The sequence below is a fragment of the Nelumbo lutea genome, chromosome 1 (genome assembly GCF_056320005.1).
Source record: "Nelumbo lutea isolate HS-2025 chromosome 1, American lotus-T2T, whole genome shotgun sequence".
Classification (NCBI taxonomy): Eukaryota; Viridiplantae; Streptophyta; class Magnoliopsida; order Proteales; family Nelumbonaceae; genus Nelumbo; species Nelumbo lutea.
In genome coordinates, this window is record NC_142684.1 from 23,168,191 (window position 1) to 23,195,887 (window position 27,697).

Below are 27,697 nucleotides of genomic sequence, written 5' to 3' on the forward strand. Positions count from 1 at the left end.
TTGGTAACCTAGATTCGATTAGGGTTCTTGATGTTTCTCTATTGAATATTTCTTCTTTTTTTCTTTTATGCAAACCATAATGAGTTTTAATTCTGATTTGTAATTAAACTTGTGCATATCCGATTGAGTGTGTATTATTCTTGGGATTCTTGATTAGGGTTTCAATTTAAAGAATAATCTTGGCTGAATCATTCTTGCATCTTGGATTATTTGAATTGCTTGAGAAAGAGTTTAGGTAATTAGATCATCTAATCAAGAAACGGACTGCATGCATCTTAGAGATAATTTGCATGGTTCGGTTGACAACCATTCATACCTGAATTGATGACCTACGAATTCTTTGTTCTTAATGCATCTTTGATGATTAAATTTCTGATAGAGATATAGGAATTGTCATTTAGAGATAGAGTGGGCTGTATTCGAGAGAGGTTACTCATAAATTAGGGTTTCGCCAACCCAAGACTGAATTTACCTCTGTTGGACAGCATCAAGATCTATTTGTTGAATCGGGTCTGTCAACTCTTGTATGCAATACTCTTCATATCATTGAAAGTGGTTTGATCCGAAATTAATTATGGTAGTTTTCTTGTTAATAATTACATCATGAGTGACTAGGTTTCTATTGTTAGGAATTAATACTTGATCATGCATTGATTTTTAGTCATTAGTAAAATCAATGAGGTTCTTGCTATATTGTGTTATTTGTACTGATTACTTATCATTGATTGATCACCAATGATTTGTTTTTAATCAAGATTATGCATCGAGAGATGATAATCAATGTGGAATTAATAACATTTGTTCGGCCAATAATTATGTAGAGATATCATTTGTTGGTAGGATTTCCTTATAGGTGTATTAACAACTTGTGTTTATGCAAAGAGGATTTCAATTGAGAGAATGAGAATTCCTTGATTGTAATTCCATTTAATTAAACATAGGTTTAGCTAATCGATTCTTGAGAAATATCGACTAGTGCTTTTAGGAAATACCTTGGAATATAACAACCCTCGTGAGATTTTATTAGTATTGAATCTTGATGATCATGATAGGATTAATCTCTAGCAACTTTGTTATTGATTTTGTTCAAGTTCTTGTTTTTGTCATTTAATTTCCTTAATCAGTAGTGCAAGTCTAAATTCCTTAATTCGCAACCCAATTGGTTATTGTTTTAAACAAGTTGAGAAGAAATTAATAGGTGGCTAAATAATTCATTCCTCGTGGGAACGATTCTGTACTCCTTACTAAATTACTTGTACGACTCCATACTCTTGCAAATAGCGGTCAAAAGCAGTACATCCATTGTTTCCTTCCCTTCTCAAGCATTTGCCCTCCTTTCCTTGTTTCTTCCCCTTTTACTTACAACTACTCTATAAAGAAAATTTGAGGGAGCAAGAAATAGAGAGAATTGAAAAATCGCAAAGGGGCTTCACATCACTTGAATGTCAAACATTTCAACTTTGACTTCTATTGGCCTAAGTCATCATCTAGTTTATTCTTTTTACAGTGCCTAAAAAATCGTAGGTCACAAAAAACTTGTTTCTCCCTCTATTCTCTCTCTACATTACTTATGCCCCACTCTCGGAAGATATTTTCTTTTTTACAAACTAGAGACTTAATTTGTCATTTGTTATAGATTTTTATAAGTTTTTTGTTCTCTTTTATTTCTTATATATTCTTTGTCTATCTTCTTCATTCACCTGGTATAACATTACAGAGATGGTTTCTTCCTTAGTATGGTTTCAAAAGTTAGTATTATCAATGTAAATGCAATGAATTAGCCAAATTCGAATCATATTGGATATTTGATTATATAATCGAATTCAAAATTGGTTTGTAATTTTAAATATTCATCGAATATCAAATCGAATTCAAATAATTATTTTTAAATTAAATTCAAATTCAAATATGATCTAATTCAATTCAAATTCACTCCATTTACAGGCCTAATCATTGGTTAGGTAACTAGGTTTGCTCACATGTTTGCAACAGATCCCCTGTTCTTACTAAGGGGGCATTCGGTTGCACTAGAGGCAATGGTTTAATGCTATTCCATATGAAACAATAAAAATCAAAGTGTTCAATTGCATATAAGGCTCAATTTGGAGGGAGTACAAATACAAATATGTAAAGGGAAAAACCTTGTATTTTATATTATTTTGTATGTAAGCTCGGGCCTTTAAGGAAGGCATTTAGTTTGACTTTGAAATAGACCTCTCTACTGCCACTTCAAGGAAGATGCACAGAAGATTACTAATCTCCTATTCTAGTAAAGATATGCCCATCAATCAATTATAAGCTGGTGCCCACAAGGAGATTTTTATATAGTGATAGATCTCTAGTTGTGTAGTTCTTGTGGAGTTTTCTGGCTTCGATGTACATTATCTCTTGTATTCGTTATTTTGCTTTTAATGAATTAGAAGTTTCTTTTTCTTAGGAAAAAAACAAAAAACAAAAGAAAACATCTAAATCACATTTTGCCCCTTGGTTGTTTTTGTTTTTTGTAACCATACCCATATTCTGCACAGATACCTATTTGTAAATTTTAATCAATTTCCAAATTTATAATCATTTTGTAATCATTTCATTAACTATTAATCAATTTATTAAATAGTTAAACATTCTATTTTCTAAGGGTAAAATGGTTAATTTTATTTTTTTATAATCCAACTTTCACATTTCAAAACAATATTCTCTACATTTAGATATCGAAAGCAACCATTATGATTCAGATGTTAGTTTAGTATAAACGAACAACCCTTAGCATCTGAACAAGCCATAAAAAACCATTGCGATTAAGAAGTTAGTTTAGTGCAAACGAATAGGCTCTAAGCATTCAAGATATGAGAGAGAGAAGAGAGAGAGAAAGAACACAACCTGGGGTCTTGGGTGACTGAGCATGCGAACGAATCTTACTAACAGATTAGATGGGATATCAAAAAATGCTCATCTCATAGGCTTACAATCAACTTGAACGGGCTTTCATCGTTGACGGTCATGTTTTCTCTTGGTAAGGTTGTTCCCTTTGTGGCTTTTCAGAAGTGTGGGCGAGCTTTTTATTCTCCTTTGCGTTGGGGAGGGGGGAGTGTAGCTCTGTGGGAGTAGGGTCTAAAGGTTCGTTTCCTCATTGTTGGGTTGGGAGTCCCCTCGTTGGGTTCCTCGGGTTGAGGCTCCTATTGGGTGGGGTAGAGCTTTCCCCTTGTCTAGACTATTTAAGGCTAGGGGTCTTTGTGTCTCTTGTAGTGAAAGTGGTCATTTTTGTCTCTTCTTCTTCTTTTCTTGTCTTATCTCTTTCTTGGAGCCTCCGTGGTATTTGAGGATGGAAAATCTGTATGAACTTCAACAATCTTTTGTGCAAGCTGTCAAATAGGATATCAATTTGGATGTGGATGTCCTGCACATCAGGGGTCGTCCAGCTTTATCCCGGCTCGAGGAATCTCACAATTTGACCAAAAATTAGGAAGGATGTCTGGAGGAAAAAGAGTTGTAGAAGGAATGGAGGGGGCTTCTACTTTGTTGGTATATGGATTTTTGTCTGTAATAGAGTGGGCAGTGGTGGCTAGCCTGTAATAGCCACCTAGGGGCCATGAGGATATGCAATTGGAACTGTCAGGGAAGAAAATGACTTATGGCAGTTCCATGTTTAAAAGACTTAGTTTCTAAGTGGAGCACTGATTTAATTTTTCTGAGCGAAACTAAGGTTTTTTCATCTGTCATCTAGGTTACTGTTTCTCTTGCGGCACCCAAATTGTGTGTGTTCCCTATGAGGGGCTGGTTGAAGGCCTAGTTGTGTTTTGGAAATCTAGGTTTGATATCTCTGTTCAATTTTCTTCCCAAAATTATATTGTTTTAAAGTTGTGGATTGGATCTAACTATCCTTCTTGATTGCTGGTTTGTATGTATGGGGAGCCGAATAAAAAGCTTTGGTGTACCTTTTGGCATAATGTCTATAATCATCTCTCACATCCTAACCTCCCTCTCATATTAATAGGCCAGAGACCTTAACGAGTCCGGGTCCATTGATGATGAGGGTATGGTCTCGTTGGTTCTGGGTGTAGGCTCAAGTAGAAATAGGGTGATTCCAGACTTTGTTAACCTAGTAAGAGACCCAGACCTACAGGAGATTAAGGCACCTGCGGATGGGGTAACCTAGTCCAGATTTGTCAGAGGAAAGGGTAATCAAGCTAAGAATCTTGGTAGAGTCTTGGTCTCGCCTGATTGGCTTCTTTGGTTTCCTCTTGTAGCCTTAAGCCTGGGACCTAGGTGGGGTTTAGATCATAATGCCCTGATCTTAGACTTAGTAACTCAGGTTGTTCACAAGCCAAAACCCTTTAGATTTTACCAAATGTGGTTTTAGCTATGAACTTGTTAAACTCTGGGTTTGTAAATATATATGTATTTCTGTATTAATAAGATTATCCATCCCATCTCTGATCATCATTTTAACATTGAGAGAATTAAGAAATTATATTATTCCCTTTTAAAATTAAGGTATCACTGAGGGCAAGTCCATGCATCACACAGGTTCCACTGGTGTATATATATAAGAAACTTACATAAACACACTATGACGCACACTGTCAGTTCAATCTGATCATTCAAACCTTCTTTCCTAATCCAATCAAAGCAGGAATTATGCCCGTACTGTGGTGAAGAAGAGCATCCAGTAATCTAATTTTTCTGGGTGTATATGGTGGGTACCTTACAGTCACATCCCCAATAAAAGGTCGATATAGAACTGCCTTTTTGTGGGTAAAAGCATCAAATGAAAATTTACCATGGTATGAACCGAATCCGCTTTCTCCAACTCCACCAAATGGTAAACTGGGATTTGTTAACTGCAAAATCAAGTTAAGATACTTCATTGGATATCGAGTTTTCCTTTTCCTTCCAAAAAGAAAAAAACACTTGTTTATGCACATTTATATGCATGGATTCTGAAACATGTAGGAATGCATGGATTCAAAACCAGTGTCCTTTAAAAGTTTAACAAGAAATGGGTAAATATATGGATATGGCAAACTAATCCATGTGATTTATGGTATACCAGGAACCAGTACCAATAACCCACAATGTTAAATATCTAAAATCTATTTAGTAGGCCTTGTGACTGTGTGCAATATGTATCCATGAATGTATGCATGCATGTACATAATCTATGTAATGCTTTTCTTTCTTTCTTTTTTTTTCTTAGATTATACTTTTATCCATTCTGGAGTTAGGGAGGATAACTACATGCAACACAGTATCATTGATGAGCATCCCTCCTGCAGAAATTTTTTCAACAAACTCCTTCTCAAGCTTCTTGCTACTGGTGAAGAGATACGCAGCAAGCGGTTTCGACCTTGAGTTTATGACATTTAAGCTGTCTTCCACCCTGTCAACCTTTCCAGACCAGAAAAAAAAAAAAAAATCATTTCCATGTTGTGTTTCGTATATACCATAGGCCTTGAAGCCCAAAAAGATTGGAAAGACGACTTTATCAACAGAATAAATGTTATGAGGAGAAAACTTCTTTAAATGGACTCCATTCTCACCGTTATAATGGGAAGTAGGGGCCCAAATATCTCCTCATTCATTATCAGAGAATCTTCTGGGACATCCAATAATATGGTGGGGGCAATCTTTCTGTAATGGATTCAGAGAAGTACTAATAGTCTCAATGATTTGTCTACATACCTATTAGGTTATTAACTGAAATAAAATAGTATACAGTTGGAATGATGGAACTCACAGCTGGATCTCATCCCGTTGGCCTCCATACACAATCTTTCCTGAAACCTTATCCTCATCTAAAAGTTTTGTCAAACGTGAAAAGTGACTATAGTTAACAATGCGAGAAAGATCTTTTGATTGTAATGGATCCTTTCCAAAGAATTCCTCCAATACATGTTTCAAAGCATCAATCTGAAGAGAACATATTATTAGTAGAAGAAGAATCCACATAGAAAGAAATACACCGCTTCCACATTTGAAAAAAAAAAATCCATAAGGAAAAGTCATGCATACCAACTTTGTAGCAAAAGTCTTTGTTGTTATAATATAATCAGGAGAAACACAGGTTTGCCCATTATTGCATCCCCACTTGCCTGCAACTATCCGCCTTGCTGAAACCTTGGAATCACAAAGACAAGAAAGGTCAACACCATTAGCAGAAAAAAAAAAAGATAAGAAAAACTGAAAGAAAATATGGCACCATTAAGGAAACTGTGAAGAAAAAGAAAATTTCTTTACTGTTAAATTGATTTTTGAATCAACAACAACTGGAGATTTTCCTCCAAGCTCCAAGACTACGGGTGTAACATGCTTTGCGGCAGAAGCCATCACAATGCGCCCCACATTTCCATTACCTGCATAATTGACAATTAGCTTGTCAGATTATAATAATACTCATAAATCAAACTAGACAGGAAACTACATTATTAAGGTTAGCCAATGGTTATTGATAAAAGCAAATATAATTGAGTCTCTCTCTCTGTTAAAGTTTCTTTCCCTAATGAATGGGTAAAAACCTGTATACAAGATTTTATCCCACTTTTGCTCCAGAAGTGCAGTCGTCTCAGCAGCAGCTCCCTCAACAACTCTTATGGTAGAGCAGTCAACATAGTCCTTCAATAACTTAGCAAGCAATGAGGATGTGGCTGGAGAAATTTCAGACGGTTTCAAGACCACAGTGTTACCCGCAGCAATAGCTCCAATGACAGGATCAAGAGATAACACTGCAAAGGTAAATAATCATAGTAATAATTATTTGTTTCTACATGAAAGTAGCCTTGATTTATTGTTTGAATGAACTATCATCAAAAGGATGACTTGTTGGATGATAATGACTTTATGTTGATGGACTATAACAGGAAATAATAAACCACAAACCAAACAATATGAGACATTTGGAATAAATAAAATAGGATGACAATTTACTAAAATCAAATAATTGGATAATTATAGATAGAACAGCCTTAAAATTTGTGAATGATTTGATTAACACTAGTTCAGTCCTAGGTCTGAGATAAGTAAGTAAGAAAGAAAGAAAGAAAGAAAGAAAGAAGAAGAAGAAGAAGAAGAAGAAGAGGAGAGGAGAAGAAGAAAGGGTTCGGTCTGAGAAGAGGAAAAGTCTATCCCTCTCATCCGACCCACCTTATATTTATAATCTTGGTATTAGACTACAAAAGACAAATCTGTCTGTCATTATGTATGGGAGACAACTTAAAATCAAACAAAATAGACAACTCAACCCTAATTAAATAGACAAATGACCAAACTACCCTTGTACTATCGATTCTAACTCTCCCCCTCAAGCTGGAGAATATATATCATATAGTCCCATCTTGTTACATATGTAATCCACTCTCCCCCGACTCAACCCTTTTGTAAACAAATCTGCCCACTGGTTTCCTGAACTCACATGAGTTGTGGTTATCACTCCATTGATCACTTTTCTCTTACAAAGTGGCTATCAACTTCAATATGCATTGTTCTCTCGTGAAAAACTGGATTAGAAGAAATGTGGATTGCAGCTTGGTTATCACAATACAACCTCATGGGCCTGTCAACTGAGAATCCCATTTCCTGCAAAAGATTTTTCAGCCACACAAAGTTCACATGTAGTATGAGCCATGGCTCTGTATTCAGTTTCAGCACTGCTTCTTGCTACTACAGTTTGTTTCTTGCTCTTCTAAGTCACCAGATTGCCACCCAGGAAGGTACAATACCCTGTAGTGGATCTCTTGTCAGACACAGATCTGGCCCAATCAGCATCTATATGCCCCTCTATTTCAAGACTTCCTCTACTCATAACAATCCACGACCTAGAACTCCCTTCAAGTACCTAACAATTCTTAGAACTGCCTCCCAATGTGGAACTCAAGGATGTTGCATAAACTGACTCACCTTATTTACTGCAAATGATATATCTAGCTAAGTAATAGTCAGGTAGTTCAATTTACCCACCAACCTCATGTACTTTCTAGAATCATCAAACTCTTCACCTGCATCAATACTTAATTTGACATTGGTTCCATGGGTGTTTTAGTTGGTTTGGCACCTAACAACCATGTTTCTTTAAGTAAATCAAGGACATACTTGATTTGGCACAAGTTAATACCATGTCTTGACCTTGCAATTTCTACTCCCAAAAAATATTTCAGTTTACCCAAATCTTTTGTTTGAAAGTGATCATGTAGAAAGTTCTTCAACCTGTCAATCCCATTGTTATCACTACCAATTATGACAATGTCATCCACATACATCACTAACAAAGTCTTCCCAGCTTCTGATTCATAATCGAATACTAAATGGTCAACCTGACACTGTTTCATGCTAGTGTCCCTCACTACTTCTCTGAATTTGCCAAACCATGCACATGGAGATTGTTTTAACCATAAATTGCCTTCTTGAGTCTGCAAACTTTACCATCCTCCCCCTAAGCAACAGGCCTTGGTGGTTGCTCCATATATACCTCATCAACAAGATCACCATGTAAAAAGGAATTTTTTATGTCAACTTGAAAGAGGTCATACATTGTTGCTAAAGAAATCAACACTCAAACTGAACCAATCTTAGCCACAGGAGAGAACGTCTCTGTATAGTCAACACCATACAACTGAGAATAGCCTTTTGCCACTAACCTGGCTTTCAACCGTTCCACACTACCATCTGGAAGATATTTCATTGTGTATACCCACTTACATCCAACAACATGCTTACGAGGAGGGACAGTGGTAAGCTCTCACATGTGATTGTGTGCTAGTGTAGACAATTCCTCTTTCATTGCTTGCCACCACCCTGGAGAGGTAATGGCTTCTTGGACATTTTTAGAAATGGAAACAGATGATAATAAAGGTAAAAACTACCAATGGGAAGCAGAAAGGTGAGCAACAAAAACATAATGGGAAATAGGATGAGATGTACAACTATTGTTGTAGCATGTTTGGTACTAGCATAGGGGTATTTTTGGCATTCCCTCCTCTATTTTTTAAAGTTGTCACCCTAAGTATAAATACTAACTTAGGTGCCACCAGCCACATCTCTTTTGAATAAGAACTTCTTCTTCTCTTCCCCTTCTCTTCTTCTCTCCTCCTCTCTTTTCTTCTATTTTATTTTTTCTTCTACTGGACTACATGGTATCAAAGCGCTGATCTGGGCCTAATATTCTCAGATTGAGTTCTCCATCTAAAACTCTGTTTTTCAATTGGAAGAGGAAGAGAAAACTCCTTCGGACTGACCTGGCCTTTTAGTTTTCCTTTTTTTTTTTCTTTTCTCTCTTGGTCATTGCACCAAGAAGAGGCTTTGTGGTGATTGTGGTGACAGCCGAATGCAGTGAGCAGTATTTCTAGGGTTTACACCTAGATTTTTATGGACTGTGGGTTGTGGAATCACTATTGTAATCCGGGTATGTACTATTACATTCACATTTAAGTGTGTGATTACTGTGAATGTCACAGCTTGGGGTTGTAGGAGCTGGTTGTCTCCTTTCCTATAAGCTGAATTGTTTTTTGGCTAGGGTTTACTGACCTACAGTCTGACTGAACATGTTTTTAGAGCTCTTTTTTAAGTTACAGGTGGTGGAGGTGCTGCTGTCTTCCTTGGTTAGTGTGCCACTCTCTGTTTGGGTGGTCGGATAGCCAACTATTTGTACCAATAATAGTGTTGTAGAAGTACAGAACTTCTTTCTCAGTTTTTCTTGGAAAATCAGCAGTAAAACATTGGGTAAAATGGCTACTGAGGATTCAGCAACCTCTGGTATTACTTCCTCTCAAGGAAACCTTAATGAGGGATGGACAGCATGAAAATCTCTATGACTTACCCCTTTGATGGCCTAAATTATTTGGAATGGTCAAAAGGCATTAAACTTTATATCACAGCTAGGGGAAAAGCTGGTTACATAAGTGGAAAGATTAAAGAACCAAAATCTGGTACAGCTGAACATGATAGATGGGACAAAAAAAACAATATGGTTATATCATGGCTTTTAGGTTTTGTGCTGCCTCATGTAAAGAAAAACTTCATATGGGCTGATACAGCTTGTGAGGTTTGGGAACAAGGCAAGGCAACCTACTCTGAACAGAGACATTTTGCCAAGATTTACCAGCTCCAAGCAGAATCATTTACTTGTAAGTAAGGAGACCGTAGCCTATCTACATACTATTCAGCCCTTACCTCTATATGGAAGGAGATGGACCATTATCAGACTATTGAGTGGAAGAATGATGAGGATGCTAAAGCGTACAAAAAACTTGTCTCCCAACAATGAGTGTTTGCTTTCTTGTTGGGGCTGAATCCTATTTATGAACCTATTTGGGTACAAATCTCAGGAAGTAGAGAACTTCCTTCAGTCAAGAGGTTGCCTTAGTTCAATCTGAAGAAAGAAAAAAAAAATCTAATGAATATTTCTGAGGGGGAGCAACCAGTTGCTCTGGCTACAAGAGGGGGTAACATTGGAATACAAAAGGGAAAATCAAGGAAAAATGGTGACAAGGACAAGATGTGGTGCACTCACTACCAGAAGCCTAGACACACTCGAAAGACCTGTTGGGAGCTAGTGGGGAAGCCCAAGTGGGCAATCAAGAATCAAGACACATAAAAGAAGCCTCCTCAGAAGAAATTTACCTCTGCAGATCTGGCTGCACAAGATTACCAATCAAATAATCTGACTACTGTTACTTCCCAAGAGCATCCTGGTGGTTCTGACCCTAAGGAAGACATCATTAACTCTTTCAGAGATCATTTGGAACTGTATGGTAGAACTCCTGGACAAATGGAGAGGTCACCTCCTACCCCTTCTACTTCTTTTTCTTCTACATCAAGTAAAGGTGCTTCTGCATTTCAGACCTACACTCCTCTCTGGGAGGGACAAAGTGAGACTTACTAATGGGTCTCTATCCACTATTACTGGTCATGGATTTGTATCCCTTCTTGATGGCCTTTTTTACCCCATGCCCTTCATGTTCCCAAACTTCCTATTAATTTGTTGTCTAGAAATAGTATTACTCAATCCTTAAACTATTGTGTAGCCTTTTCTCCTCGTTCCTGTGTTTTTCAGGATTTAGCCTCGAGGAGGATCATTGGTAAAGAAGATATGGTTGATTGCCTCTACATTTTAGAGAATAAAGCTGGTTCTACGACATCAGCTCCTATGAGTCTTATGAGTCAGTTTACTAAGAGTCAAGTTTGGTTGTGGCATAATCGCCTTTATCATTTGTCCTTTGGGTCTTTGAAAGTTATGTTTCCTAAACTATTTAAACTGTGCCTATCACTAGATTGCAATGTCAAACATGTCAATTGAGCAATCATTGTAGAACAACTTTTCCATAAAATAATAAAAGATTTTTTTTTTCCTTTCCATGTTTTTTTTATTTTTTTTTATTTTTATGTTTGGAGCCCTGTAAACATACCTACTGAGGGTGGGTACAAGTATTTTATCAGTTTCATTGATGATTACTCTAGATACACTTGGATATATCCTATGCATTCAAGAGAAGAAGTACCCAAAATTGTGAAAGATTTCCACCTCATGGGTTTTACTCAATTTCATGTTGAAGTTCAAACTTTCCAATCAGATAATGAAAAGGAATACTTTCGTCATAACTTAGATGATTTTTTTCCTCTCACAGATCTCTTCATAGAAGTTCGTGCCAGAACACCACAACAGAATGGTGTTGCCAAAAGGAAGAACCAACATCTTCTTGAAGTTGCTCGTAGTATGATGCTACACATGAATGTTTCAAAACGGTTTTGGGTTGATACTGTGATGGTTGTGGCTTATGTTATCAATCATATGCTATCACGTCTCTTGCAATACGAGGCCCCACATCAACTTCACTTTCCTCAATCTCCTTTATTTTCTATTTGTCTACGTGTATTTGGTTGTAAGTGCTTTGTTCATGACCTGTCTTCAAAACGGGGTAAGTTAGACCCCAAGTCTATTCCATGTGTTTTTTTTTTGGTTATACATCTTCCCAGAAGGGCTACAAATGCTTTAATCCTATCACACATAAGTACTTTGTATTGATGGATGTGTCCTTTTATGAATCTGAACCCTTAGCCTCTCCTCAAGGGGAGAATAGTGTGGAGGAGAGTCAAGTTCCACAAGTTTCTCTCCCTTCTATTCCTAACTCCTCTCCATTTCATGTTTTCATGAGGCGCCATAAGGGACAACTGAATTCAAAGGATGTTGACCAGCTAGAGACTATACATGTAGCGTCATCTGACTCCTTGATGATTCTACCAATGATCTTGATGTCCCAATTGCTCATAGGAAGGGTGTTAGATCATGTACTACTAAGCATCCTATTACCCATTTCTTGTCTTATGAAAACATCTCACCCTCATTTCATGCATTTCTGACTACCATTGGTTGCATTTCCATTCCCAAAAGTGTTGCAGAAGCCTTATCTATACCTGAATGGACAGATGCAATGAAAGAAGAAATTTGTGCTCTACACAAAAACAACACCTGGGAGTTGGTGAATCTTCCTAAAGGCAAGGAGCCAATGGGGTGCAAGTGAGTATTCACCATAAAGCACAAAGTAGATGGGTCAGTTGAGAGGTATAAAGACAGGTTAGTTGCAAAAGGATATACACAAGTGTATGGGGTCAATTATGCAAAAACATTTGCCCCAGTTGCTAAAATGAACACTATTCAGATTATGCTATCCTTGGTTGTTAACTTTCATTGGGAACTTCACTAACTAGATATTAAAAATGTTTTCCTGAATGGGGATCTAGAAGAAGTATACATGATTCAACCTCTTGGGTTTGTAGCACAAGGGTGTGAAGGGAAAGTTTGCAAACTAAAAAAGTATTTATATGGTTTGAAACAATCCCCAAGGGCCTGGTTCAGCAGATTTCACTTGGCTCTTCATTCTAGAAGTGCCAGTCTGACCATACTTTATTTGTTAAAAGGAATCGAAAGAATGTTGTGGCCTTGATTGTATATGTTAATGACATTATGGTTATTGCGAATTGGGATTCTATGATTCAAAGAGGTAAAGAATCCCTTGCTGTTTAGTTTGAGGTGAAAGATCTGGGACAGCTACGCTATTTCCTTGAAGTTGCCCGCTCTCAAAAGGGCATCTTCATTTATCAAAGGAAATACATCCTAGATACAAAGGAAAGTTGGGAGCAAAGCATGCAGATTCCTCTATTGATGAAAACCATCGTCTTGGTGATTGTATTGGAGAACCGGCGATAGATGCCAAGAAGTTTCAAAGGTTGGTAGGAAGACTTCTCTACCTATCAATTACTCGGCCAGATATAGCTTATGTTATTGGTGTCCTTAGTCAGTTTATGCATGTACCAACAACCTCTCATTTAGAGGCAGCTGAGAGAGTGCTCAGATATCTCAACAAATATCTAGGAGTTGGGTTCTTATTCAAGAAATATGGTCATGTGAAAGTGGAGGTCTACACAGATGCAAATTGGGCCAGAGTAGCTGATGATAGAAAATCAACTAGTGGATATTGCACCTTTGTTGGTGGAAATTTGGTCACTTGGAGGAGCAAAAAACAAATTGTAGTGGCTAGATCTAGTGCTGAGGCCAAGTATAGGGCCATGGCGCATGGAGTTGCTGCAGTGCTTTGGGTAAAGAATTTGATTGGAGAGTTGGGCTTCTCTGTTGATGGTCCAATGTCTCTCTACTGTGACAACAAGGCTGATATTAATATTGTAGCCAACCTAGTTCTTCATGACAGAACCAAGCATATTGAAGTTGACAAGCATTTCATAAGGGAAAAACTTGAAAAGGGGGAAGTTTATACCCCTTATATCAGTTCCAAGGAACAATTAGCTGATGTCCTTACAAAGGGTCTTCACCATTTGCAATATAATGAGTTGTGTGACAAGTTGGGCATGATTAACATATATGCTCCAACTTGAGGGGGGAGTGTTGTAACATGTTATGTACTAGCATAGGGGTATTTCTGGCATTTCCTCCTCTATTTTTTATATCTTGTCGCCCCAAGTACAAATACTAACTTAGGTGCCGCTAGCCACATCTCTTTTGAATAAGAACATCTTCTTCTCTCCTTCTCTTCTCCTTCTCTTCTTCTTCTCTCTTTCTTCTTTTTTTTTTCTTCTTCTATTTTATTTTTTCTTCTGTTGGACTACAACTACATTTACCTTTCCGTAGTGCAATAGGAAGACCAAGGTCAGAAGGAGGAGGTACAACTGTAGGATCCGTCGACACGGGCTAAACTAGAGGGGCTAGTGCTCTTCTGTGAGTATACACTTGTAAGATTGGTGGCCTTTCAGAATTTACTTGCATTGGAGAAGACGATGACTGAGACACAACAAGAACCGTAGGAAGGGGGTCCTCAATTGGAACTGGAAGAGGAAACACAAGAGCAAGAAGAGGAACAACAAAACTAGAAAAGAATGGAATAGACTCAAAGAAAGTGACATCAGAACACACAAAGGACTGATGAGAGCTAGGGTTGTAACACTTGTATACTTTTTGGGTTTTAGAGTAGCCAAGAAAGATGCATATTGTAACATGTGCATCTAACTTGTCCAGTCCAGGCCCTAAATTTTGAACAAAACAAACACAACCAAAGACTCTAGGAGTAAGAGGGGATGGAGAAAGAGTAGGGAACAAGACTGAGAAAGGGGATTGACTTCCAAGGATAGACATGGGCAACCAATTGATGAAAAAACATGATGTAAGGGCAGCATCACTCTAAAAATGCTTTGGAATATTCATATCAAGCATAATAGACAGAGCAGTTTCAAGTATGTGTCAGTTCTTCCATTCAGCCATGCCATTCTGTTGTGGGGTATAAGAACAAGAAGTTTGATGAATTACCTTGTGGTGCTCTAAGTATTGCTGAAATGGTGTTGATGTGTATTCTTTTGCATTATCTAAGTGAAGAATTTTAATATGAACACCAAATTGGGTACGGATTTTAGCATGAAACTTTTAGAAAATAGAGAACAATTCACTTCTGTCTTTCATAAGATAAAGTCATGTCATCCTTGAATAATCATCAACAAAAATTACAAAGTACTTGTAGCCATTGCACGACACTACTTTATTTGGACCCCAAACATCTAAATGAGCTAAAGAAAAATGACTCAAAACATGATTATCAACTCTAGGTCTAATCGAGACTCTATAATGTTTTCCAAGCTGACACAAGTCACAATCCAATGATGAAAGATGACTTAAAGACGGAACTAGTAACCTCCGGGCCTTGAGCAACAGATGACCAAGCCTGCAGTGTCAATGGAGAGGAGTAGTGTGAGGTAAGAAAGGGGATGCTTGAAAGGCATATCATTCAACTTGGGAAAGGGTATAAAGTAAATTCTAAAAAGATCATTGGTGTGGCTAGGGACCCCTCTCGCTCCATTTGCATTGTCTAGATACAGAGAAAAACATATTTTTCAAAATGAGATTAGTGTTTAATAGTGGCAATTTGGACTTTGGACCCCTACCTATATAAGACATCTCAATGTTGTGATATGGAGAGCGTAGTAAGCTTTTTAATACATGGAAGGCACTAATGTGGAATGTTATTGGGAAGATAGAAGAACATGGATACAGATCTCAATTACCAGAGACAACTTTTCACTTTCTCTTTCTTCCTCTCAATGGCAAGCATTTAGAGTGGCCAACTTCCCTGCTAAATAAATCCGAAGTGGAATTTTCCTACAATGAAGTACCTTGAACAATGTTCTTATAGTTGACAATCTAATAACAAGACAAGACACCATGATGCAGGAGCTTAAGAGTCACTTGAAGTTACTGCTGTTAGCAGAACTTCTAGGTACAAAATAAAAATAGAAATCAAAGAAGAAGAAGAGAGAGAAGAAGACAAGAGAAAAAGAGAAAAGGAAGAAAGAAGGAGAAGAGAGAGCAAAGGAAGAGCAAGAGAGTGATGGGAAAAATCACTTACTGCCGCCCAAGGCAGTATTATTTATATGTTCAACGTAACATTAGGTAAAAGGACAAAAATGCCCTGCTACCTATAATAGTACATGTAAGTAAGTATAAAGACAAGAAATAAGAAATAAGACTGAACTTATGGGACCACATAAACAAGAAACATCATGTCTGGTCCATTGTATCACTACACTCCCCCTCAAGTGGGGAATAGATATTTATCATTCCCAACTTGCACAAATCTGATTCCAATTTGACCCTGGTGAATACTTTGGTGAAGAGATCAGCAAGCTGCATATCAGAGGCGACATAGGGCAAACAAACATTTTGACAAGCAACTTTCTCGCGGATGAAATGACGGTCAACCTCAATATGTTTAGCTCTATCATGCTGGATGGGATTATGAGCAATATTGATGGCTGCTTGATTATCACAATACAACCTCAATGATTTCTCATACTCAACCCCTAGTTCCTCGAGAAGAGATCTCAGCCACATCATAGGCCATGGACCTGTATTCTGCCCTAGTACTTGAACGGGCAACAACATTTTGCTTCTTACTATGCCATGACACAAGGTTACCTCCAATAAAAGCACAATATCCTGAAGTCGATCTTTTATCATCAACACATCCGGCCCAATCAGCATCAATATACTCCTCAATTTTCATATGACCATTATTTTTAAAGAGTATTCCCCGACCTGGACATTTCTTCAAGTAAGAAAGGATTCTTTCTACAACCAATACATGAGTGGTTCTAGGAGAATGCATGTATTGGCTGACCATACTAACAGCATAAGAGATGATAGGGCGACTGAGACATAGATAAAGGAGCTTTCCAACTAGTCGTTGGTACATTGCTTTGTCTTCAAGAGGCTCACCCCCTTCAGCACTTATCTTATGATTCAGCTCAATGGGTGTGTCCGTGGGTTTAACCCCTAGTTTTCTAGTGTCCTCAAGAAGATCAAGAACATATTTCCTTTGGAAAATAAAGATACCATGTCTAGAGCAGGCCACTTCAATTCCCAAGAAATAACATAGATCATCAAGGTCTTTCACTTCAAATTCCTCATGAAGGAATTGTTTGAGAGAATCAATCTCATCAAGATCACAACCAGTCACAACAATGTCATCAACATACATTGCAAGAAGGGTGAGAGAAGCACCATTTCTCTTAACGAAAAGAGAATGATCAGAGTGGTCCTGTACATAGCCAAACCTTTCAAGAGCCAATCTAAATCTGTCAAACCAGGCTCTTGGATATTGCTTTAAACCATATAAAGCCTTTTGCAATTTGCAAACTTTATTTCCTATAGCAGCTTCATAAAAACTAGGAGGTAGTTCCATATACACTTCTTCCTGCAAGTCTCCATTAAGGAAAGCATTCTTGACATCAAGTTGAAAACGAGGCCAAGAGAAATTTGCTGCATGGGATAGTAGAACTCTAATGGTATTCGTCTTGGCAATAGGTGCAAAGGTTTCAAGGTAGTCAATGCCATAAGTCTGAGTATACCCCTTTGCCACCAGCGGAGCCTTATACCTCTCAATCTAGCCATCTGCTATATGCTTCACAGTGAACACCCATCTGCACCCAACTGGTTTTTTTCCTTCTGGCTTGTTAATCAGCTCCCAAGTCTTATTTTTAATGAGAGCACCCATATCTTCTTCCATTGCATTCTTCCACTCAGGTACTGCAACAACTTCCTATAGAGATCTAGGAATAGGTATAGTAGAGATAGATGCCAAGAAGGACATATAGGATGGTGAAAGATGATCATAGGTGATAAACTGAGATATGCAATGAGCAGTAGATGAAGTGCACCAATGTTTTCCCTTGCGGACAACAATGGTAAGGTGAAGATCATCTGGAGAGGGTAGAGGCTCAGAAGATGAGGGTAATGCATCAACAGGCAAGGAGGGAGAAGTACGTGAATCTGGAATTGCAGAGGAGAGAGGAATTGGCCTGGACTGGTTATGAGCACCGACATCAACTTGCCTCTACCTCATGTGGTAAACTCTCAACTCCGCACACCTCTGACAAGTACCCCCATTACAAAACTCTCCTTCAAGAATAGGGATAGGTAGAGGAACTCCAAGACAGGGACGATCCTTTTCATTATTCTCCCCTTGAGAGGAAACACCTGGGTAATAGGGGGCATCCTCAAGAAAGGTAACATCCATGGATACAAACTGAGAACCAGAACTAGGATCACAACAGCAATATCCCTTTTGATTTTGTGCATAGCCAAGGAATATACGTTTTGCATCTTTAGGATCAAACTTAGAACAATGGGGTCCTAGAATTTGAACAAAACAAGTGCACCCAAAAACTTTAAGAGGGATGGTGTACAAATCTTTCTCAGGATACAACAATGAAAAAGGAGTTTTCATATCCTCTAAAGAAGTGGATCGAGGCCCCTGAAGAGAAGAACCATCTGATATAACAACAGCATTTGCAATCCCTTTCTTATTCCTGAGTCTTTTCGGCATAAGATTCGAGTGAAGCTTCCAACAAGTATCTTTTGTGTTCCTAGGTTTCTTGCAATAATCACAAAACACACCCTTCTTTCCTTCATTCTTCATCTCTTTCTCCCTCTCACCACTATACTTGTGTCTTACAGCTGCTAATGCCACTTCTGTCTGAGAATTTTGAAGCATAACCTTCCTTCTACTCTCTTCACTATGTACCAGAGAGTAGGCTTGAGATAAGGTAACATTTTCCCTAGTGAAAAGCTATTGTCTGACAATGCTAAAATCAGAATTCAGACCCGCAAGAAATTCAAAAACTCTATTCCTTTCAACCAACTTGTTATAGGTTGTTGCATCTTTATTACTCTCCCACTCGATTGTTTCAAGGTAATCTACCTCCTGCCATACGGATTTCAGAGTGGAGTAATAAGCTGATACGGGTTTCTCCCCCTGCTTCAGATTGTTAACTTCCATTTCAACTCAAAAGCCCTAGCCACATCAAGTGGCTAGGAGTAAGTTTCTTTCATATTGTCCCAAATATCCTTGGCAGTCTTTGCCCAAAGATAATTTCTGCTAATATGGGGCTGCATCAAATTGCACAGCCATGTCATTACAAGATAATTTTCTTGAACCCATTTGGAATGGGAAGAGTCATCCTTGGCTGGTTCCTTAGTATCTCTAGTCACATAGCCTAACTTTCCTCTTCCTCCAATTGCCATCATGACAGATTGAAACCACTCCAAATATTTAGAACCATCAAATCTGTTAGACAATATATACCTTAGCTCCAATCAACACGATGTACATTATGACATTTATTGTAAATGAATAAAGTACATATTTGATTCATGTCATTGTGGTATGTTTCTGTGTAATACCCTTAAATTGAACACTTATGAGACTCGTGTTAGTTTAGAATCTTCACAGCCGTTGGATAGATCTGGGGAGATTTATCCTACCAAGGCTGACACTGATGTACCGCCAAGTTGGTTGGGGTGGCTTGTCTTAGCTGCCAGGGTGAGACCTGAGGTACATGTAGTGTGGGTTTTCTTGAAACCCTGAACCGGACCAAAATTCTAGTATTGCCCTGGACCTTGGAGATAGATGGGCAAAACTGGAATATTACACCTGACCCCTAAGCTCGATTATGGTACTGCACTAGGTGTCAGATTGGAATGTCTTTGATATGCCAATCAGTGAGATCCTTAGAGGGGGTCAAAACCTGGGTATGTTGGGACAGTCTGAGAATTCACTTGAGTGGGTGATCATAGTGATAGGATCAATCCCTTTGTCGGACAAAGTGAATGATCGGGGAATGCACTCTCTCTGATGGAAACCTAAACTGCCGACAGTTGATTTCAACCGTTGAAATTTGTTTATGCAAAATATATTTATATAAAGATATACATATCTATATATATATATATATATATATATATATATATATTATGGTTTCAAAATGTTTGCAAAAGGTTTTAATTCTCGGGATCCATGTGAGCAGAGAGTGCAACACTATACCTTGCAGCCAAGGGAGAGGTCCTCTCTTGTCGGGTAGTGTTTGATCATTATGGCTGAGAGGTTAAGTGTAAGACCATTGAGGGTAATACCTGATGGGCTAATCTTGCATCTGCCCATAGTACTTGGGTTTTCATAAGGTGGCTGGACCCAAGGACCATTTAGTGTAAATGTTGGGCCCATTAAGAGTCCATAGTGATGGACTCAGGGGTTCACTGTCTCCTACAGTGAATTCGACTAGGCCTTGTAACAAAGGTTGGGCTAAACCCATGTGGTTGATGTGTAGATCAATGTTTGGGTCCCACACCATACAAAGAGAGCCAACTGGACAGCATGTTAAGAGGTTAAGTGAGCACATAAACTTAATGGGCCTAAAGCCCAATTTCAAACTGGGTTAATTAGATTAATTAAATAGGGGCGGATCTGGGTTTAGATTAGCAGATAAGGATAAGAGGATAAGTCTTATCCACTTAAAGAGTCCATATCCAAATAAAGATTTGGATTAGGAAACTCCTAATTTGATTAGGATTAAGTTGATCTTAAACTGCAGATAAGATAAGGGATTATCCTTATCACTTAAAAAGGCCATATCCAAATAAAGATTTGGATCCGAAAACTCCTAATCAGATTAGGAGGTTGTCTCTTTAAGGCTATAAATAAGAGAGCATGGAAGATTTGGATTGGGAAAGTCCTAATCAGATTAGTAGGCTGTCTCTTTAAGGCTATAAGTAAGAGAGCAGGGCAGACATGCAAAACACACCAGATACAAGACATCAATCTGCAGAGTTCTTCCCTGTTCTTGCCGCCCCTACTCAGTTCGATCTCCACTTGTGGGAGTGATCAAGAATTGTTCTTGATATTGCTTCTTGGTAGAAGAAGCAATCTGAAGTCGTGTTCACCAGCCCTCTACTCCATTCTTGCTGAAGAGTTCGGTTCTTGCTGAAGAATTGTCCTGCTGATCCTATTTCACCACACACTGTGTCATCTTCAGTTGAAGCGGGTTTTGGTTATCTCCTTGGGCGTGAATACCTTCTTTGGGAGTTAGTTACTGCTACTTCGTATCAGGTATATCCCTTTCCTCCCTTTTTGAAATTTTGCCCAACCTTCCTGTAGGGTTCGGCCATCCATATGATGGACCTCTCATCCCTTAAAAATCTGCTTGTGGTAACCTAGGAAGGGTTGTTATTAGTCATACTAACAGCCCTTTCAGCACCCTCTCCAGTAGGTTTCTGTTCACCCCCAAAGAACTCCATGCTGAAACCAACACAAAGAAGAACAAAACCACACTCGGCTCTCTTTCTGAGACAAAAACAGATAGAATAGAAGAACAGCAACTACTCGGTCCAGGAAAAAACTTCAGAAAAATGAGCACATTGCTCAGAGTAATTAGAAACCCTAATCAGTCCAGTGAACTCCCAAAAAAAAAACTGCCGCACCCTTTCAGGGGTTTCAGAAAAGAATACCCTTCAGTAACAGTCCTTTACAGGGTTAAGGAGAAATAAAGCTACCTAGAAATTTATGGGCGGCACCTTCAAACTGAGATTTAAACCCTAAATCTCACCTCAAAATTTTGTCTCTGATTCTTCCTGACTGCTAGGCAAACTCCAAGAACAGAAACGTCCTGGGCAAGGCTTCGAACTCCACCAATCTCCAAGAATTAGGCCACGAACAGAACTAGAACTCCAGCCCTATCAAACTCTCATGTAGCCGGCTGGGAAGAGCCTAAATGAGATTCACAAGCAGACCTAAACCTGCTCTGATACCAACTTGAAGTTAAGGCTGTTAGCAGAACTTCTGGGTACAAAATAAAAGCAGAAACCAAAGAAGAGAGAAGAAGAGAAGAAGAGACAAGGAAGAAAGAAGGAGAAGACAGAGCAAAGGAAGAGCAAGAGAGTGATGGGCAAAATCACTTACTGCCACCCAAGGCAGCATTATTTATATGTTCAACATAACATTAGGTAAAAGGACAAAAATGCCATGCTACCTATAATAGTACAAGTATAAAGACAAGAAATAAGAAATAAGACTGAACTTATGGGACCACATAAACAAGAAACATCATGTCTGGTCCACTGTATCACTACAGAGTCAAAATTGGAATTTTATGTTTTTATGTTTTTCTGTATTTTTGGACAGTAGGGGTACTTTGTCATTTTTTCAATTTTCTGTGGAGTCCAATGATAGGGTTTAATTTGTCTAGTTATAGTTTGTTTATGTTTAAAATTTCAGTCATTGCATAAGTAGGATTAGAGTTATCGAGTCTTCTTTAAATTGAAATAGGATATGACAGCTTAGTTTGAGTCCTACTAGGATTATTGAGTCTAACAGTTTGACTCCTAAGACTATTATGAGTCTAACAGTTTGACTCCAAGGATTATTATGAATTTAGAGTCTATAAATATGTATGGACGTTTTACACAAAGGCAATGAATCATATTGAGTTTTCTTCAGCTTATGCTAGCTATGGTGAGTGATTCCCATGCCCTAGAGTGATTCTAGGCACCCTGTGAGTGATTTCAGGTATTTTCTCTTTTCTTTCCCTCCCTATTTTCTCTCTTCTTCCTTCAAGAAGCCATCACAGCCATTGGCAGCCACAAAATTCTGATCAAGAAGACCATCCATCATTCTCTAAGGACTAGAACTGAGCTGGTCCTACATCACACCATCATCAACAAATGTGTTCTACCACAAAATAATTGGGATGGATCAGCACTTACTCTTTTGTACCTTCACACATCCCATCATGGCACTATTTTATTTATAACATAATCTATCATTCAGATAACTTATCATCTTTAAGATCACATTATTTCATGGCTATTTAAAGCCTATGGATTTTGTATTTCTTAGAATATTTTTGAGATCCCTAGGCTTAGGCCTCATAATCTATCAGCTCATGCTATTACATCATTGGTGAAAATTCTTAGCATATGGGAATTGTGTTTTTCAGATTACTTTTAAGTTCCATTGGCTTAAACCTCATTTATGTCTGTGACATCAGAAGGAATAGAAGCCCGGTCGCTAAAACACTATAATATTCATAGATATTTTTGTCATTATAATTGTTATGATATATATTTAGTAAGTGGTTTCCTTTTTTCTCATAAACAAATTACTGGACAAAGAGAGAAAAGGAAGAAACTTTCTTGTTCAATGAAGGCCTGTGGAAGATGTGATCTTAAAATGTAAGAGTTTTTGAAATGGCAAAACTTTGATGCAACATCTTTGGAAGTCATGTTCCATAAGAAAAGAATGAGTGTCTACTTCAAATGTTTTACTAGAGTTCAACTCTTGATACCGTGACAAGACAAACAATTTTCAAAGCTCTAAAGAAGCAATCTATTAATTGCTAAGATACAAATCAAACTAAAATGAAAGAAAAAATTAAATAGGATAGGAGCTCTACCTTGAGATCAAAAGCAGAAAGAAGAGGAAGGAGACAAAAGTGCAAAGGAAGTTTTGGGGTGAGGGTAGAAGTAAGTGGGGAGAAAAAACTTCTTCGTGGAAGTAAGTGAATCAGGGGAGGAAAACCGAAGGAAGTTTCTAAAATCTTGCCTGGTTCAATCGGTCGAGACCTTGTATTCAATCCCAAAGTTGCAAAAGTGGGCGGTGAGAAAGTGGAAGGTAGCTTTTGGGGTGAGGGTGAGGAGGTTGCAGGGACGAAACTACCTATTCAGTTTCCCTTCCGAGAAGGAGGCGATCAGGGTCTGGACGATAGGGGCGAGAAATATTGAAGGATCCTTGATGCACTTGATCCCTTGGGAGGTGTATTCTGAGGGACTGGATAAACCTCTCAAAGATGGTGACGAGTATTGGGTGAAGATCTTCGGGCTTCCGCTGCAGCTCTGGAGTGAGGCGGTGGTCAATAAAATAGGGGAATTGTGCGGTCGTTTTGTGGAGGTGGATAACTCACAGGAGGCAAAAGAAACAGTAGTGGATAAGGATCAAGGTAAAGTGGAAGGGGTTTCCCCCCGGCAACAGTGACTATCGTGGAAGGAAACGATCTAGTGGTAGTTTCTTTGTGGCTGGAACTTCTTCCAGAAAGAGGTAGAAAAACAGAAGATATAAGGCAAGTGGAGGTAGCAGAGGGTCACTGGATAAACTTGGCACTCTCTGGTACTAGTTTTGAAGAAGAAGTAAGGGTGAAGATGAAAGGGAAAACAATCTATGAAGACGAAGGGGGAGGGTTTGCTGATGCCAGAGAAGATATTTGATCTGATTATAAATGGATCTAATTTTCATCACCTTAGTTGGATTGGGTTTTGAATTTGAATGTTGATAAGGTGATACAGTTTGCAGCCGTATCCTTGTTTTTCATTTTTCATTTCAATAGATTAGAATATTACTTATAAAAAGACAATACTATGGAATAGGTAAAAGGAATTAAATAAAAGGAAATTTCAACCAAGGCACTACATCAATTTTATCAGAATGTAATTACCTATGAGTACATAAACAAGATCATATTTCATGGATAATGTACAGATATCAAAGAATATGAGTAAAATATGAATATAACAATCAGAGTGATGGATAATAAAATCCTGGTTCTTTGACAAGAGCAATGTCTAGTAAAAAACAGAACATGGATAGAACTTATAACAATAGAAGATGACATCTAAGAATATTTTCGATTGAACTATATTTAAGTAGAAGGAATCATTTTGAAACATTTTCAATCATATAAAAGTGTTATTCTGTGATGAACCAGCCACATACAGAAAGGATAGTTCCAAGCTGAAATGATTAAGACAACGCCTAATGGTTCTGATACAATTTTTGCAGATGATGGAAAAGTTATTATTGAAGTTTTTGCCTGCAAAAGTGCCATTTTTTTGCATCAGATAAATATTACATGGTACAAAAAAAATACTAATAAATAACATGGCCAACAAATGTTCTCAACTAAGATAGTGGTTCTGATAATTGTTTACCTTTTGTGGCTTCATCCAGTGTTTTAATTTCGTCAGTGAATGCTTGCATGCAGCTTTTACCAAAGAAATCTGTATTAAGACCAAGAAATATCAAAACAGATAGAATAATGCACAAAGTAATGCGGATAACTTGAGAGAGATGAAGAAAAGAGCATGTATTTTATTCAGGAAATCAGTCACACTTGAACTGTCCAGTCTAACTAGTATAAATCGTTCACTTGTTAGAATTACCACATAACCTGACTTTATTATATCCCAGAAGACATGCATTGATAACTTCATAAAGAATTAAACCAATTTCTCTATATTGAAATAACAAGAATGTTAACATCTCCAACTGGTTCAGGAACCTCAACTTACAGATTAAGATTTTAGGTTGAACAGTTCCTTGAGATGGTATCAGAGCCTATTTGACCAAGTGGTCTAGTGTTCAATCCCTATTGGCCCCCATTGTAATTGATTAATTTTCAGCACAACTGCACAAGGTAAGGGTGGGCATGTGCTTGTCTACACTTCAAGCCCGATGGGCTTTCACTTGAGGGGGTGTGTTAGAGAACAAAAAATTTATTCAGGGACCTCACCTAACAGCTTAAGCTTTTAGGTTGAACAGTTATATGAATAAAAGAGCAGATGTTGGCATGCATAGATCCTAATCCTATAAAAGAAGTCGTAAACATCTGTGAAAAGTCTAAAAGCATGAGGGTATAGTTAGGATATTCTTGTAATAATACATTCTACTAGTTTGTGTATCAAGACAGAGAACTATAGAGCAAACTAGACCAACCACGTAGCTGATTTCAATTCATATGTCTTCAACCATGAAGATTGTATGATTCTTAATCTTCAGTCAAGGAACTATAACAAAATAAAAGTTTCTTCCCTCTACTTTTGAAAAAAGCCATAATCATATTAGTTTGTGTAATCAAGACAGAGAACTGTAGAGCAAACTAGACCAACCACGTACCTGATTTCAATTCATATGTCTTCAACCATGAAGATTGTATGATTCTTAATCTTCAATCAAGGAACTATAACAAAATAAAAGTTTCTTCCCTCTACTTTTGAAAAAAGCCATAATCATATTAATTATGTACCGAAGGTCAAGGAAACCAGAAATCCTATATAATAAATTTACATGATCTTTTCTCTATTAGACTATGATACATGTACAAAGGTAATACAGCCCAGTGAAACCAATATGTATGGGGGAGTTAGAGATAATATCAAACTGGAAGAGTGGAAATGCAGTGAAATTAGGGCCTAATTGGTTAAAATGTGAAGATGGTTTTGAACAACATGCTATCTGACATCAAAAAGTCTGGAACTGAATCAAGTTATGTTGACATGTCCGTCAATGTTGACACACCAGTCAAAAACCAAAGATTAGAATAGAGAAAAGCTAACCTTAGTCATATCAAAGATGTGGTTCAAAACTGATTTTGCCCACTGATGGACTAACTACAAACCTTTTTCTCATCATAGAGGATTACAGAAAAGTTCTGTCCATCTTAGCAAATAAGAAAACTCTATTAATGCCTCTTATTTTCGATGATATCATCCAAAAGTTGCACAACAGAAGCACTGGCGTCTCCTAGTTATGATAAAATCATAAGATTAAATTAAGCACTCTGGGCAATCAAGAGAGTACCAGCTTTGACTCAAATAAACTACAAGGAAGTGAAATGTCCCGACTACAAATTGTTCATCAAATAATTAATGCCAAGCCAAAGAAACAAAAAAAAAAAAAAAAAAAAAAAGAAAAAAGAAAACTCAGTTTGAAAGCCTTATCTATTGAATCTTCACCACGAATCAATCCCAGAATCAACAAATAAATCAAATAAAAGCATAGCCAAACTCCGAATAGACAAGCACAAATTCTTGAATTAAATTTCTCTAGTTTATTCTATTTGAATCCATCTGCTTTTGCTCTGCCAAACACAAGCATCAAAGTCAGTTTCACTTGCAATTTTATGTCTTCCTATTATATAACCTCATGCTTTTCCAGTTCCCCAAAAAGCAAACAACTAGCTTTCCTTTACTTAAATCCAATCAATTTCTACCAAAACCCCATAACACAAGCTTCAATTTTCAATGCCAGAAAACTCTTTTGTTCCAGTTTTAACCTTAAAAATAATCCTTATATTAGTCCTCTCACTCCCCTGTAACAATTTCGCCCACTTAGTTATCAAAAGAGAATGCATGGGAACAGAGAAAAGAAAAAAGAAGAGCCCTGCATTGATGAATCAGAAAGCAGAAGAAACGAACCTCGTTGACAAAAGCTTCGAATTTGGGCTTGGCGAGGTCGAGACGAAGAGCTTCAACGATGGCCTTCTCGTTTTCGTCGACCATCCTGAGCACATTCTTAAGCTGTTGAACTCTCCACCCATAGCTCTTGGTCTTGCCCGAAGCGAAGCTCACTCTGAGCTCCTTCAGCAGAGCAGCAGCTCTATCACCATCGAACTTACCCTTCCTCATCTCCACCGCCATGAACAACAGAAATGCAGTTACCAGGATAAAGGATTCTTAGATTCCTCTACGTGAAGGAAGAGACCATGAATGAGCAGAGGAAGAGAGGAAGCAACCCAACCTCTGCTTTTGTAGTTCAGTGGAGCGACGTGTACCTCCCCGCCGAGTTCACTTTTGCTACAACGTGGCCATTGGCCCAACACTAGAACAGCGAACCATGGCCTTTCAATGTACAAAAAATTGAATCCCAGTTTAGCAACATGACCCTTTCTCATGGGGCCACAGCATAGCAGTGCATCAAAGGTCGTGATTTGAGATTTCATTATTGTTGCATTGCCTGCACCGGGATTTAATTTGTGTACCCCCGGTTGGTAGAATGCATGCAAGGTACCTAATAAGTCGGAAAACGACCCCCCACGATACGTGGAGATCACA

The 27,697-nt window shown here is 38.0% G+C and overlaps 1 protein-coding gene across 1 annotated transcript; it reads right to left on the reverse strand.

Moving 5' to 3' along the window:
• Window positions 1-4,440: 4,440 nt before the first annotated feature.
• LOC148873944 (aldehyde dehydrogenase family 3 member H1-like) lies at window positions 4,441-27,586 on the reverse strand. Its single transcript, XM_088964397.1, has 10 exons — window positions 27,062-27,586; window positions 24,797-24,865; window positions 24,582-24,678; window positions 6,513-6,719; window positions 6,235-6,350; window positions 6,010-6,114; window positions 5,735-5,907; window positions 5,538-5,628; window positions 5,236-5,385; window positions 4,441-4,838 (listed from the first exon to the last, which is right to left on the reverse strand). Exons 1-10 carry the CDS (start codon window positions 27,281-27,283, stop codon window positions 4,599-4,601), a joined length of 1,470 nt encoding a protein of 489 aa, XP_088820523.1. The 5' UTR covers window positions 27,284-27,586; the 3' UTR covers window positions 4,441-4,598.
• Window positions 27,587-27,697: the final 111 nt, after the last annotated feature.